The 16,118-nt window shown below is 43.8% G+C and overlaps 1 protein-coding gene across 4 annotated transcripts in view; it reads right to left on the reverse strand.

The window, feature by feature from the left end:
- Positions 1–2,590: 2,590 nt before the first annotated feature.
- LOC122561037 (protein bicaudal C homolog 1-like) overlaps positions 2,591–16,118 on the reverse strand; it is a 272,727-nt gene continuing 259,199 nt past the window's right edge. For 3 of the 4 annotated variants that reach the window (XM_043712352.1, XM_043712354.1, XM_043712355.1), the window contains 3 exons: positions 13,277–13,437; positions 12,281–12,380; positions 2,591–5,974 (listed from right to left, as the gene is read on the reverse strand). In XM_043712352.1, coding sequence (XP_043568287.1) covers positions 5,844–5,974; positions 12,281–12,380; positions 13,277–13,437 — 392 coding nt within the window. In that variant the 3' untranslated portion in view covers positions 2,591–5,843. Of the gene's footprint in view, positions 5,975–10,522; positions 10,645–12,280; positions 12,381–13,276; positions 13,438–16,118 lie in introns of all 4 variants that reach the window. The other variant, XM_043712353.1, reaches the window with a different exon arrangement.

Genomic DNA, 16,118 nt, shown 5'->3' on the forward strand with positions numbered 1-16,118 from the left:
ATTTGCCAGCATTTGGCCCTTATCCCTCTAAACCCTTCCTATTCATATACCCATCCAGATGCCTTTTAAATGCTGTAATTGTACCAGCCTCCCACACTTCCTCTGACAGCTCATTCCATACATGCACCACCTTCTGTGTGAAAAAGTTGCCTATCAAATCCCTTTTATATCTTTCCCCTCTCACCAAAAACCTCTAGTTTTGGACTCCCTATCCTGGGAAAAAGACCTTAGATATTCACCCGATCTATGCCCCTCATGACTTTATAAGGTCACCCCTCAGCCTCCAACGCACCAGGGAAAACAGCCCCGGCCGATTTAGCCTCTCCCTGTAGCTCAAATCCTCCAACCCTGGCAACATGCAATTTCAACCGCTACATCAGGATATTGCTGGGAATGGAGGATTTGATTCATAAGGAGAGGCTGGATTGGCTGGGACCTTCTTCACTGGAGCAAGGACTCCTGGGAATCCTGCAGGGGGCCCGGGGCAGGGGACTCCCGTCTGCAGGACTCGCTCTCCCTTCTCCCGCCACAGGGCAGGATCATTCTCTCATGTTCTGAGGGGGGAGGGGGCGTAATGATGGTGGTGGCAAGCCCACTCTCGCTCCACCAAGTACACTAAAAAGGAAGCAGAGAGCGAGCAACAGCAAAAGTAAAAAAAAACAAAGAACGCAGACGGAGAAGGATGTGCCCTTGACCAGGAGCTACTCCGCCGCCATCTTGGATTCACCTGCAAGGAGCAGATGGAAGCAGCTAGCTGTCAGCAGGTGTACTGAGGCAGATTGCAAAGCAAACTACAAAATAACAACAATTGCAGCACATTCCACTAAACGTAGAGTTAAATCTGGTCTCTTTCACACAGACAAATTCCATCATCTGCTGTAGCATGATTCAAACCCAGGTTGCAGAACATTACCTCGGTCTCTGGATTAACCGTTTAGTGATAATACTACCAAGCTATCGGCTACCCACATTTCCTCGCTTCTACTGTTATCACATTAACCACTAGCTAAAGCATTTGTTCTTTCAGAAAAGAAGAACCAGATGATAAAATTCAATGTTGAACAGTGTCACCGATGGTAAATAAAATAAATTTCAAACAAGCGCAGGTCCACTCTTTTCTTTGTTATTTATATAAATGATTTGGATGTGAACACAGGAGATACGGTTAGTAGGTTTGCAGATAGTTATGGAAACCAACCCTTCGGTCCAACTTGTCTGTGCAGACGAGACCTCGACCCAATTGGCAGCATTTGGCCCAAATCCCTCAAAACCCTTCCTATTCATGTACCCATCCAGATGCCTTTTAAATGTTGTAATTGTACCAGCCTCCACCACTTCTTCTGGCAGCTTGTTCCACACACGTACCACCCTCTGCGTGAAAAAGTTAGGCCTCAGGTCATTTTAAATCTTTCCACTCTCACCTTAAACCTATACCCTCTAGTTTTAGAGTCCCCTCCCCTAGGAAAAAGACCTTGTCTATTTTCCCTATCCACGCCCCTCACGATTTTGTAAATCTCTGTAAAGTCACTCCCTCAGCCTCCAACAGTCCAGAGAATAAAGCCCCGGCCTATTCAGTCTCTCTCTCTAACTCAAAACCTCCAGTCACACTGATGTCACAGATGGGTCAATGGGCCGAGGAGTGGCAGATGGGGTTTAATTTAGATAAATGTGATGCGCTGCATTTTGGGAAGGCAAATCATGGCAGGACTTAAACACTTAATGGTAGGGCCCTGGAGAGTGTTACTGAACAAAGAGACCGAGAGGTGCAGGTGCATAGTTCCTTGAAAGTTGAGTCGCAGGTAGACAGAGTGGTGAAGGCAGCATTTGGCACACTTTCCTTTGTTGGTCAGAACACAGAGTACAGGAGTTTGGATGTCATGTCACGGCTGTGTCAGACTTTAGTGAGGCCATTTCTAGGAATACTGTGTACAATTCTGGTCGCCTTTCTGTAGGAAGGATGTCGTTAAACGTGAAAGAGCTCAAAAAAGATTTACAAGGATATTGCTGGGACGGGATGGTTTGAGCTATAGGAAGAGGCTGAATAGGTTGGGGCTTTTTTCAGTGGAACGTCGGAGGCTGAGGGGTGACCTTACAGAGGTTTAAAAAACTCTGAGGGACATGGATAGGATAAATAGACAAAGTACTTTCCTCTGGGCGGGGGAGTCTAAAACTAGAGGGCATAAGTTTAGGTGAGAGGGGAAGGATTTAAAAAGGAGTGAGGGATAGCTTTCTCATGCAGAGTGGTTGCATGTCCAGTAGAATGGGTCGCTAGAGGAGGCTGTGGAGGTTAGTACAATTACAAAATTTATAAGGCATCTAGATGGGTATATGAATAAGAAGGGTTTAGAGGGATATCAGCCAAGTGCTGTCAAGCGAGATTAGATTACTTCACGATATCTGGTTGGCGTGGACGTTTTTGGACTGAAGGGACTGTTTCCGTGCTGTACATCTCTATGACTGTTCTTTGAGAGCTGATATTGCAAGAGACATCGTCAGAGAGCTGGAAAGGTGTTGTAGTAATACAATAACTTTGAAGTGTATGTTGGACTTGATGAAGATGTAAAATATATTTACAGAGCAGACTGTAGGAAAAGTTATAAAAAATTATCTTTTAATACAACATAAAACTGTGTTGAAAATTCCCTTTGTTAAAGCTTATCCATAAACAATATCATTTCAAATGAAAATCATAAAAAGGTAATCAAGCCCTCATCCCCCCCCCACACTGAAAATAAACATCTCTGCTATATTTACAGATAAATCATCACTCAAGGCACTGAGTTATTCTTAACCTTCAACTTAAGCTGGCAATCAAACAGCTTTGTCCATTCGATAGACATTGGACCTCGGTTAGTTTACACAAAGTTAGCATGGCACCTCCTCAAACTTGAGATAAGCGAGTATTCTTCCAGTGTTTTGTACAGAATATTCTTTCAGTTTAGCTTCTATAAACTGAACAGCCTTCACTTTGGTGTACACACACGTATATCGCTGATTATTTTAGAGGGCTCCGCAAAAGACGGGTTTCCTCTTAGTGACTAATAATTGAGAAAAAAAACAAAATCACAGAACTACATTTTATATATAAAAGTGACAAAACAAAGCCTTTTCCCTCTGAGTGTGCAAATTTGTTTGCGATTAATCCAACAATTATCTACACAGAACATACAATTGCCTTTGCAAGTAGAAAACAATATTAAACCCTCCACAAATTTTTTTTTATCATTAACTTCAGTCATGCAGCAAAAAAATGGTTTTTACCTAAAGCTGGCTACACAGAACACTTCATATAGCAGTTTCAGTCTTTAAAGGCTTAGGAGATTAGCACTGTTCAGAGACTCTATAGTTCCGCCTGTTTTGACACTGCAGGCAGAACAGGTTACTGTAGACATGGACAACAACAGAGTTGGACAGTTGGAAAGGTAGGCACTTAGGGATTTCCTTCATTTCAGCTAAAACCCTTCATAGATTGAGCATAAGCAATGGGAACACTTAATTAGAGACTCCATGGGCTTGTTAACTGTATCAGGAGAACTGCATGTTGAGACAACAGTCAGTGCAAAGATCAACTTTCAATGATAGAGAAAGGAGCAGAGTAAATTAGCATGGTGTATGGACTCACCAAAGTCACAGAGTGCGACTGACATGAGAAGCACTGAAGATGGTAATAGGAAAGGAAGGAACAAAGAGGAAATTATCTCCTTCAGTTTGAAAACCAGTGAGTTTGAGAATTGAAGGCCTTGTCTCTCCATCTCTGATGTGAAACATAGGTACCTCCTTTTCCAGGTGGCTGTAGAACTGAGAAGGTGCTGTCTTCAGTTGCGGTGACAGGGACAGGAGGTGGAGGAGAAGGTCAGGAAAACAGAAACAGATTGCACTTCTGTCATCATTGCTTCCTCACTTCAGCACAAAGCATCATCTGTCAGGTTTTCAGGGACAGGTTGGCAGCTGAGATTGTCTAGTCCTCCAAGGTGGAGGATATGACAAGTAGGACCATGGTGCTGTGCTGGACTGTGTAGTGGATTCGCTGATTTCTCTCAAATGAATTCCTTTCTGATGAGGTCATCGCACATTTTAAAAATAAAAGCTGAGATAGCATCAGTGTCATCTCCCGGATTCACTTTTGTCACCACAATTGGAAATGATTTGTCTTTTGCTGACTGCCTTGGTATCTTTACCTGGAGTGAATATTTTACAACAAGGGAGGCTGCACCGTAGTTTGGGAGAGGTTGAATGAACCAGAAAGGCTATTTCAATTCATCTCCATTCATAAGATCCAACAGCAGAGAAAGAAAACCACACAAAGAAAAACGCTTTCAAGTGGTATTGAGCATGACATTCAAAAGTGAACAGCAATAGAACTTTCCAGATAAACATACAGACTATTCCGAACCATCTGTTTCAGCTTCAGACCTTTTCTTGTGCCAAGTACAAACCGACCTACTCTCTTTGTTTGTATTTAAGAAGAAGAAAAGGTTTTGAAGAAGATGAAGGTGGAAGCTTTGCCAATGTCAACTGGTCATATGATCAGCACACCTCCAGTGTGACTTGCACAGGGAAAGCTTCTTAAAAGCAAGATGCTCATCTTTGGGATTCACGTTGCCAAATGCAGAAGGTTGACAAAATGGCAACCTGAGCTGTCGCCCACACGTACTAGTAATGACATACTTGGGAAACATTACGCCACTGAAATGGGAGCTCCACGCTGCTCAGGGTTCCAGTCATTGGCGAGGTCTTGAGTTGTGAATAAATATCAGATCAAAATGAATCCAACAGGGAGAATTCAAGGGAAGGGTATTTACCTAAAAATAACTGGTATGTGAAAGCAGTAGATAAAGTGAACAGCAGAGTCTTTTCATGGGGAAGCTAGACAAACATAAGAGGATGGAAGGATTTGGAGATTTTGCTGGTATGGTTAGATGGAGAGCATGGGAGGTGCTCAGTGGAGCATTAACTATCGCCATCAGTTAGGCCAAATAGCTTGTTTCTGTCATAAACTCTCTGAAAGAACTGAGTGCAACACACATCTGAAAAGTCATGTTTTTAACAAGCAATTTACAGAAGAAAATTCCAAATACTGTAATCGTGTTTAAGATGGCAGTAAAATGCGAACATATTTAATCACTGAGCAACAACACTGTTTCTGGGGGAACATGGCTATCTGGTGACTGGGGTCCCAGCCTCACAATATAGTCCTTCAGATCATGGAACCTAATAAATCTGGGACGCTATGAGCTTCACTCAACTCTCATTAAACGCCCGCACTCCTTCCTCAGCGCTGATGACAACAGATTTATTATATATGAAGATCAGAGAGAACACAAACGCATTTCCACAGGTCTAGAAAACCAGGACACGTAAAGTGCAGAGACAATTACATTTAAATCTCTTTACTCAGCAGTACAACACATCTTCCCCTCTCAGTACAAACTATACACATGATGCACATGGGTTAGTGGTACGAGTTTAATTCTACCATAGATCCTAACGTTTCAGTGCATCATTTAAGCTTTTGTTCGCTAATAAATAACATTAAGCAAGAAAACTAGTGTTAATGGTCTTGTTGTTCTCTGATCTGCATATCGTTTTAGTACCATATTTGGTGAAACAGCAAAAGGCAACTATGGAATGACACGGATAGGTCCATTTCTCTCTTCATTTTTGGCACAATTATTTGCACGAAATCAAGACGGCTTTGGTCCTTGCATTCCAAATTTGGGAAGCAGCGACGGGCTCTGTGCAGTAAATGCTTTCCACAGGGTTAACATGGCACGACGGTCTGTGCCAGCTTCCGTTAGCTGTACGTCTACGCCAGCCATGGCTGAGCAAATTCCAGTCCACTGCTACCAGCGACCACTGATGCTGGCTATGTCAGAGTGATACTGCCGCGGCAACCGACCACTTGCTCCACCTTCTAGAAACGTTGAACGAATGCTTGGAGGCTCAAAGGGCTTTTGACAGTTTTTGTTCAATTCTGTAAAGGGAGCAAAAGGGAAAAAATATTCGTCATTTCTGAGCCCCAAGCATCAGAAGAAAGACTCTTGGGTTTAATGATTGCAGTTGCATGTCTATCATGGGCTAACAGATTGCAACATTACACTTCTCCATTGCTCTTTGCAAGACTTGGACAGCATTCTGGTTTGGGCTAAATGACAAGCCATGTTAATGCCATACAAGAACCAGACAATAGCCATCCCAAAAAAGAGAAACTTGAATGCATCTCCCCTTAACATTCAGTGGGTACCTTTATCAAACAAACCACCATCAATGCCCCCAGGGGGTTACCATTAACCAGAAACTCAATGGTACCAGCCATATAAAGGCTATGGTTATTTGAGTACCACAGGGAATGGGAATGGTGTGGCTCAGCTTGGATTCCCAGATTCCCCCCAGCAACTGCAAGCACAAGTCAGGGGTGTGTTGGAATACTCTTTTCTTGTCTTTATAGGTTGCAGGTCTGACAACACTCAAAGAAAGACTCAGCGCGATCCAGGACAAAGCAATCCACTTGGTCGACATCTCTTCCACCACCTGAAAAACTCACCCACAGAACAGTGGCAGTACTGCATGATGCACTGGAGCAATTTGTCAGCCTTTGAGAGCACCTTCCAAAACTACAATCTCTACCACCTGGAAGGACAATGGGACACTGCCACTGGCAAACTCCCCCTCCATTCACACCACATTGCGATTTGCAACAATACTTTTGCTGCTTGTTAGAACAGAGCAGGACTGGCAAACAAACTGCAGGTTGCTGTATTTTCAGCAACTCTGTCTGGACCATTAGTCATATACATTTTCTGCAGAAGCGCAGTCAAATCTGGGCGTTGGTTTGCCATCAGATTTTGGGTCTCTTATTGAAAATTGCCTTACAATCTGGGTAAGAGGTATCCATCTATCAGTTCTCACTTCATTGCAGTGAATTGTAGAATCCATACAGTGTGGAAAGAGGCCCATCACGTTCACACCAACCCTCAGAAGAGCATCCCACACAGACACATTCCCCCTACTCTATCACTGCAAACCTGCATTTCCCATGGCCAGTGCACCCAGCCTGCACATCCCTGCACACTATGGGGCAATTTAATATGGCCAATCCACCTAGCCAACACACTCTGGACACTATGGGGCAATTTAGCAAGGCCAATCCACCTGACCTGCACATCTTTGGACTGTGGGAGGAAACCGGAGCACCCGGAGGAAACCCACGCAGACGGGAGGAAGCGCAACCTCCACACAGTCAACCGAAGGTCCCTGCGCTGTAAGGCAGCAGTGCTAACCACTGAGCCACCGTGCCACCCAACGGCACAGAGAGACTTAATTCCTTATCAGAGTTTAGACCCCCATCTGAAAGCAGACAGGTATTGGAAAGCCCATCCTTGGAAGATGTTCCATTTGTAAATGTCACTGCATCAAACTGCAGATAGCGTCAATAACATGGATCATACAAGGATCATACATGGATCATACAAGGATCGTGGGCTCCACTTTGCTCGTGGCGAACAGGCTGCTTGCTTTTTCAAATGCTCATTGTGTTTGGAATGCACCTGCCAAGCAGTTTGTCCTCAGTTAATGTACTATGTATACAATGAGCTCCGCAAAAAACATTGGCTGGTTTTTCCAATGGCAATGGCCAGTTAACCCTCATGGCTTCTCTTAGGGGAAGAAGCAGCAATGGAGCTGCTTATCAGATTGTCCAGATACCTTTGCCAAATTGTGTGGTTAAAGAAATTTGCACAATTCATCACAAACGATATACGAATAGCAATCTATATATAATTATATTGGACAATTACAACTGGCACCGATACATGGATACCTATTATCCAGACAGGTCATAGTAAAGCACTTTTCAAGAAGAGACCCAAAATCTGATGGCAAAGCTACCCACCAGATTTGACAGAGCTTCTGCATAAAATTTACATGACAATATAGTCACTGAAAATACAACAATGTGCACTATGTTTACTGGTCCTGCTCAGTTCTAACAAGAGCTAATGGCCTCAGGCGAATCAGTCCACGAATATCTCCCAGTTTAACATCAGGGCCACGGCTTTTAGAAACATCTTATTAGAAAGATACCCAGAACACAACTGAAGGAAATTATTCACAGCTAAGTGAAAGACAACACAACATTTATTATTTTGAAATAGTTTAGACAATATCGAGTTCACAAAAGCACAGAGATTGAATTTCTCCCTCTTTGTTTACCTCTGTAGTATGGTATACATATCAAATGTATTGTTACTTGCAATTTAATTCACATACAAAACTTTAAAAATGACCAAATATAGCGCACATCTTTGTAATAAGCTGGGAGACTCACTGAAGAAATTTGACAGGGCCTGAGAGTGTAAAATTTGTTCCACACAAAAAAAGCATTAATTGAAAAATAAAGCTTGAAGCTGAGGGGACAGTAGAAAAGAGGAACATGCTCAGTGTAAAAATAAATGAACAACAGAGACTGAGAGCAGGTAGATAGCTTAGACCAGAAATTCAATATTCTGAGGGTGTTTCAGAGATATAGTTTGGATTGACACCAGGAGAGCAGCAATGGCTGCAGACAGTTTGTAGGAATCCTGTAACAGTGCAATATGGATTGCTGTATTTACTTGTATATTTGATTTGTCTCCAGGTGAATCTAGGGATATTTTAGCATGTTAAAAATGCTATACAAATGCAAAAGCAGAATAGGGGAGAATAAAGCTAGAACATGTTGGAAACACTCAGCAGTTCAGGCTGTTAGGTGCTGGTAGAGAAACAGAGTTAACCTTTCATCAGAAGTGGGGAAAGTTAAAGATGCATCAGGTTTTGAACAGAAACCGAAGCACGAATGAGAGGAAAGGATAAAGGGCGGGACTGTGATAAAGTGGAAGGAAAAAGGGAGATGAAGGTGCAAGAGAGAAGCTGGTGATGGGACAAGATATTAGACAAAAGCTTGGTCAAGAGGAGGAATAAAACAGCAAAAGTGGATTGCTGTATTTACTTGCATATTTGATTTGACTCCAGGTAAAGTTTGGGACATTTTACCATACTGAAGATGCTATACAAATGCATTACGATGATTTCTGGCCAAAAAGAAAGGTTATTATTTGAAGTTGTTGAATTCAATGTTGAATTTGGAAGGCTGCAACATGCCTCATCAGAAGGTGGATGTGTTGGTCCCAGAGTGTCATTTGAACAGTGTATAAAACACAGAGGTTGCAGTGGAAATGCATGCAGAGAATTAAAATGACCGGCGATCAACATTTCAGGGTCACCTTGCATCGAGGTACCTACGGGGTGTTGGGCTTGCTCAGAAAGCTGATCAGTGTGACAAGCAGCTCAGGTCCAAACCGTTCACAGCCTTGTTTCTTGCCAACAGTGAGACTTTCCAATTTCTCTTGAAAATCCATCCGGTTGCAACCCCACACCCAAAAAAAACCCCAAAAAGCCCAAATTCATACTTGTAGTTTACTTTCGATTTGAAAATGCAGTTGATTTAACTTGTTTTTGTTGTGTGAAAGGGGATTGTATCCAAGGTGCGTTAGACAACCATCTGTACATTCAGTTGTACAAAACCCTGGTCAGATCACATCTGGGGCACTGCATTCAGTGCAACAACACCTTAGGAAAAATACCTTGGAAAGATACTGTGGCTGCAAGGGTTAAATTACGAAAGCAGGCCCTGTTAATTCTGGCTTCCTTACAGGCGATCATAGACTGAAGTGATTAATGAATTTGAAATGTTAAAAGAGATTGCTGAGGAAAAGACAGGGAAATTATTTCATCTGTTGTGGGTACCAAGAGCAAGGGGACATGATCTTACTTTTGGAGGTGGCCCAATCAAGAGGGAAGCCAGAAAACAAATACCCCTCACAGAAGGTTGTAGAAATCCATACTACTCTCTCCCCAAAACTGAGTGGAGATGCTGAAACTTTCAAGACTGAGCTTGGTAGATTTTAGTTAGTGACATCTGTGCAAAGGTAGGTTAATGAATATAAAGTACAGATCAGCCATGATCCAATGGAATAGTGGGGCAGGCCGACAAGGTTAGCCTGCTGACTCCTGTTGCTACACACAGGCTTATGACAGCGATGGAGTGCTGCGCTAAGATGGCACGCCTGTTAGAAAGTCTGGCAGTAGTTTGTCATTTTCATTTTCATTGTCAATTATGCTCATTTGAACTCACCTGGAGATGCTATCCCAGGTCAGATCTCAAATGCTGATTGGATCGAATTGTTTTCTGAGTAGTACCAGTGGCCTCCATGCATCCATATCCACTAAAGGTATGCACTGTGCCAGGGTGCCACACCACCCAGGAGAGAGGACTCAAATGAGAGAGTGCACTGACTCTCAGACACTGCTAGAGATCCTGCAGGGTTGATCTATCACCCTCTGGTGTGGCTCTGCCCCCATTTCATTCCCCGCATCCCATTCCACTTGGAGATCAGGACAAATCCCAAGCAAGGTGTCAGCTATTAACCACCCCCTTTCTCCAGGTGACTCCTGTCCAAATAAGGTAGAGTAGCATAGCACTCACTCGTTTTTTCTTAGGTGAAGTCCTCAGGGGATTTCCGGAATAAATGCTGACAGATGGTGGGTGAAGTCTTGACACATTCTCCCAGAAAGTCTTCTGATGTGTTTCAAAAGTCCTCTTCAAACCTCCAGCAGTAAGTGAACAGTAAAGGAGCATTAAATAGCGCTCCAAATTCTCAGCAAGTCTCACTTACTTCCCAGTTAGCTGGCCATGTTTGGGAGGGCACATTTGGCCTTGCAGCTTCATTAGTGTGCCCTAGTGGGCATTTTAACAGGTATTCAATCCCTTAACAACCCTCTGATGCTCATTCCTAGCCCAGGCTTTAATCCCGTGGCATCTTGTGCTGAACATAGTATCAACCAGCTTTTCAGCTGAAGGCCTGATCCCTGGCCATTCAAAGGCTTCTTGGTGCCTCATGTGCCTGGTGAGAACAGCCCCTTATACATTTTGATCAAAGGTTATATAACTGACTGAAATTTGGTGTTGTCAACAGATGTGGTCAGGGAGTTTCTGCATTCCCTCATATTGGTGAAGTCTCTCTCTCTCTCTCACACACACACACGATTTTAATCATTACACTTCCCTGCTTAAGTCTCTAAGCTACTTTACAAAAACAGCAACAAGCCTTGAGTGATGCTTTCCAATGTACCCAACCCTGTAGACAGTTGTAAAGCGGTATTTAGAGCCTGCTTATAGGGGATATGGGCTTGCTGTCTACCTGAGGACCAACAGGACTTCACAAATTAAATCAGCCATGTGTTTTGAAGATAAACTACAATAAGGATGGTGATCAATATAGCCCTCTTAAGTACAAATAATAAAGCAGTCAGACATTGTGTAATTTTTAGTAACTGACCTTCATGTGCCCAGTACTGGATGAGTACAAATTCCCTCCAAGTTAATATTGGAAGATCATTGGCACTGATTTCAGACGCTCTCAAAATCTCTGTCCCCTGTCACCAGCTCCATCCCCTCTCCTCGGTAACTGCCTAAACCTCAGTCAGCTTCGTTGCAACCTTGGTTTCATGTTTGACCCCGAGATCGGCGTCGGGTCTGTGCCCTCATTAAGACCACCGTTTCCAGCTCTGGGATTGTCATCTAGCTCCACGCCATCACTGTAATCTATGACAGCCCCAGAACCCTCTGGCTTTCTGTACTCTACCCATTCCTAACCTCTCCAGAATCTTCACTTCTAAAAGTCCCAGCACTGGTGACCATTCTGTCAGCTGCCTCAGCCTGGAACTCTGGAGCAAAGAAGCCTGGAACCTTCCCTTCTCCCTCGAGGACAGTCCTTTCAAAGATCCCTCTTCATCCCAAATTTTGGTCATCTCATCTAACATTTCTTGATGAGGCTCCATCTCAAATTCTGTTTGCTAATGTACCTTGGAATCTCTTTTAGGTCTTTTACCATATTAAAGGTACTTTATAAATAGTAAAAAAAAGTTGCATTGTAATTTAACAGACACCGCACCCCCTACACTCCCTCTCTCTGAGACTGATATTGAACAACTTAGAAATCAAGCCAGACCCTCGATGATATTGGTGGTACTCAATTTTCGACAGAATTCCTTTACATTTCCACAATAGGATTACACTGCTGCTTTGATTTTAGACACTTTGGAGATGTTGGGACAGGAAGACTGTTTCATCTGTGCTCTCTCTCTCTCCCTCTCACTCACTCACCATTTCCACCGCCACCAACGGGTTTGCTCTCACCTTACCAAGAAAAAGAAACTATTGGAAATATAAACAGGTGCTAACCTGAAATCGCAAGCAGCATTTTCCTCCGGGCACCAAACGTGGAAATTCCGAGCTCCTTCAAGTCCTGGTCAGTCAGAGTGAGGAATGTCTGAAGGTCAATCTGAGGAGACACGAGGGAGAGAGAAGTCGGTACCTTCTCGCAGGAAATGAAAGAAGCAAATCTCCTCAGACTTTCTTCCTGTCTTCCCCAATTGCTAATTTTAAAGTTCCATTCTGTGTTTGATCCCTGCCACAACCATTGTTAAATGTTGCCTTTTAATGGAGCTTTAGTTCAATTTGACAATTTCTAGAGGCATCATGTGACCAATTACCTCACACAAATGAGGAATGGCCGAATCCAGTTAGGGGATAGAATGAATTTATAATGATACATCTCTACTTTGGTTTCCAGTGCATTTCGCTATAAACGTTGTTGTTTGGAGCAGTTAAGTACACACTCAACAGAAGAATTAAAACAACCAAGTGTGGAGTTACATTGTGTGAAACGAGGTGGTGTAAGGGATTTGCTCGTTTTCTTTTCACCTCAGATGGGATATGATTCAAAGGCCTAATGTTGATAGGGTACTGCGATCTTGCATGAACTAGTCTTGTACCTCCTCAAAACCAGCCTCTGCTGTATCTGACCGCATAGCAGAAAGCATTCCACAATCTATTGCCAACAGAGAATCTCCCGTAGTGCCTTATGGGTATAGAATTGGGAAAACAAGACTGGATTGGTTCAGCTTGGCTCTATGCTTTGGTTATGTCAGAGCACATAGTCCGAGGAAAACGTATCACTCCACATTCAGCTCCCTGGAAATCAAAGCCCCAACTTGAGTCAGTGTCCCAGTGCTGAAATTGGTGTTCATCATTAAATACCGGTTCATTATACAACATGCCAACCAAACAAATCCCCTTTATTTGAAAGCATTCTGCGAGAAGAAGCATTTTAATACGTGTGAAAACAGCCCTGGGTACTGACGTTAGTGGCTGTCAATGTGATGTTGTTGGACTCACCTCTTGCTGTTGGAAGATATCCGTGTATTTGCCTAACCCGAGTTTACTGAAGAGTTCTGGCAGCTCCGAACCTTTGAAGGAGTTATTCAGAGTGCAGCCGTTGCTCCCCATTAGAGAGGAGATGCAGTCCATGTAATTACTGCTGGTCAAATAGTGCTCAGCTGTGGAGACAAAGAGTGAATTGGAATCCCTGTTCAGGAAAATGGCGAGTCTTAGCCAATTCAGATCAAGGTCCATTTAGTTTGCCTTCTACCAGACAATGCTACCATCCCATGATAGAACAACTTTGATGAACCATTACAAACAACATCTTATATTCAGTTATGCAACAGCTTCAAGCACGACTTGAGGAAAATGGCCAATGTTAGACAACTAATTGGTCCGAAGTCAGTTGCTCCTCCCACCAAGGCACACTCACCTCGCCTGGGCTCCAAACTTGTTGTAAAACACCAACGTTCTAATGACTCTGTGGGTGACTTTTCCCCCCTCTTATCTGGAATTAGAGAATGTCAACAACTGCACTTCCGATTTCCACTCTTCCCTCACTATCATCTGGTCCATCTAAGATGCTCACCTTCCTTTCAGTCCCCAATTCTGGGAGTAGACTGTCAGCTGATATTCATTACAAGCCTTCTAACCCTCAGAGCTACCTCAAATACACTTCCTCACTCCCTGCTTCCCAGAAGGACTTCCTTCTTATTCTCTCAAATGCATCTATTGTGATGAAATTGCTTTACTGAAAAATGCTTCTGATGGGTTTCATTTTCCCTCCATCAAAGATAACCCTACCCCCCAACCAATATGGCGGTCATGGCAAAACATCCAGAACACCCTTATGGGATGGACACTGCCGTCCAGACCAGCACTTATTATCCACCCCCCTAACTGGCCTTGCCATGATGGCAGTGAGCTATCTTCTTGAACTGTGATACTCCTTGGGGTTTAGGGACATTCACGGTGCTGTTAGGAAGGGAGCTCCAAGATTTTGACCCACTCTTTGTGTAGGAACGGCGAGTGCTTTGAAGGGGAATTTGCAGGTGGTGTTCCTATGTATCTGCTCCATCTCTTTCCAGGTAGTACATGTTGGAATGTGGAGCAGCTTTCCCTCCCTTCCAGAACAACAGTAGGATTCCCCGTACTCTCATTTTCTACCTCTTCAAGTTCACATTCAAAGATCACCCGATGCCATTTCTGCTACATCCAGTGTGGGGGTCAGCACCAAATACATCTTCCGTTCCCCTCCCCTGTCAGGACTCTGAAGAGACCATTCCTTCTGGGAAACTCTGGGCCATTCCTCAATCACCTCAAGCCTCTCTAAACGCACTTGTATTTCCTCCCTCCTTAGGCCGTAGACACTCCTTCCAGGTGAAGCAGCAACTGGCCTGCCCCTCTTTCTCACTGTTCTTGCTGCTGTCAATGGGATCTCCTCTGAAGTGAGGAGGCAAAACGTAGATTGGGTGATGACTTTGTGGAACACTACTGTTAAAGTTACAAGCAGGATCCTGACCTTGGGGGTTGTTTGCCATTTTAAGTCACCATATTGCTATCACGGTCACGCTGGCCACGTGCTCTGGGGAAACTGAAAGCAAACTCCAGAACAGCACAGTTTCAAAGTAGACACTTCACAGCTTTTGGGACTTGACATGGAGTTCAACAACTTCAGGCCATGACCTCTGGCTCAAAGTTTGATTCACTTTTTGCCAATTGTTGTTCTTAATCTGGTTTCTCATTTTTATTGCTTTCAGCCACTCTGAACAAATGGTCCACCTTTTTACTATAACCTTTGGCCTCCCTTTGCCTTCTGTTCTGTGCCATCTTTGTCATTTAATATTACCAACCTTTTACCCTATCCAGAGCCTCCCTTTTGTTCTTTCATTCTCCTCGGCTTTCAACAGCGTAAAACTCATCACAGTCCTACCTTCCTTCCATTCTGGCAAGTTGTTCTCCACTTGTATCATGGAATGTCAATGGTGCAGAAAGATGCTACTCTGCCCATCAAGTCTGCACTGACCCTCCAAAGAACATCCCGCTCAGACTCAACACCCCCCCCCAATTGCCTCCATCCCACCCTTGTAACCCCACATGGGGTTTTTATCATAACTAATCCACCTAACCTGCACATCTCTGGACACTGTGGGGCAATTTAGTTTGGCCAATCCATCTAACCTGAACGTTTTTGGACTGTGGGAGGAAACCAGAGCACCCGGAGGAAACCCACGCAGACACGGGGAGAATGTTCAAACTCCACACAGACAGTCGCCCAAGGCTGGAATCGAACCTGGATCCCTGGTGCTGAAGCAGCAGTGCTAACCACTGAGCCATCGTGCCCTCCCTTGAAATCTTAACTCTGTTTTTCTCTCTCTCTGCCGAGGCTGCCAGACCTGTTGAGTTTTCACCAGCAATTTGTTTCACTTTCAGATTCCTGACATCTGCAGTATGTTGCTTTTACAAAGCTCTTCCTTTCCCTGGAGAGGGAACAGAGCCAGAAGTGGAAAGGATTATCTTAGTCCACAGCAAAGATATTTCTCTTAACTCCACATGACGTGACAGCAAGTTAGCCAGTCACACTCTGACAGGGTTTAACAACTGCTATGGACCATCTTCCTCAAACAGCAACTGCTCCTCATGAAGCTGTGTTCATGCAGTGAGGCTGCATTTCTACCTTGACACAATAGCCAGTGCTTGCAACAGAAATACGGTATTCTGCCATTCTTGTGACCTCACAGCAGGTTAGCAGGAGGGAAATAAAATCAGGAAGGGAAATTGTGGGCAGCATGGTGGTTAACACTGCTCTTTCACAGTGCCTGGCACCCTGGTTCGATTCCAGCCTTGTGCGACTGTC

This window comes from Chiloscyllium plagiosum, chromosome 22 (assembly GCF_004010195.1).
Source record: "Chiloscyllium plagiosum isolate BGI_BamShark_2017 chromosome 22, ASM401019v2, whole genome shotgun sequence".
NCBI lineage: Eukaryota > Metazoa > Chordata > Chondrichthyes > Orectolobiformes > Hemiscylliidae > Chiloscyllium > Chiloscyllium plagiosum.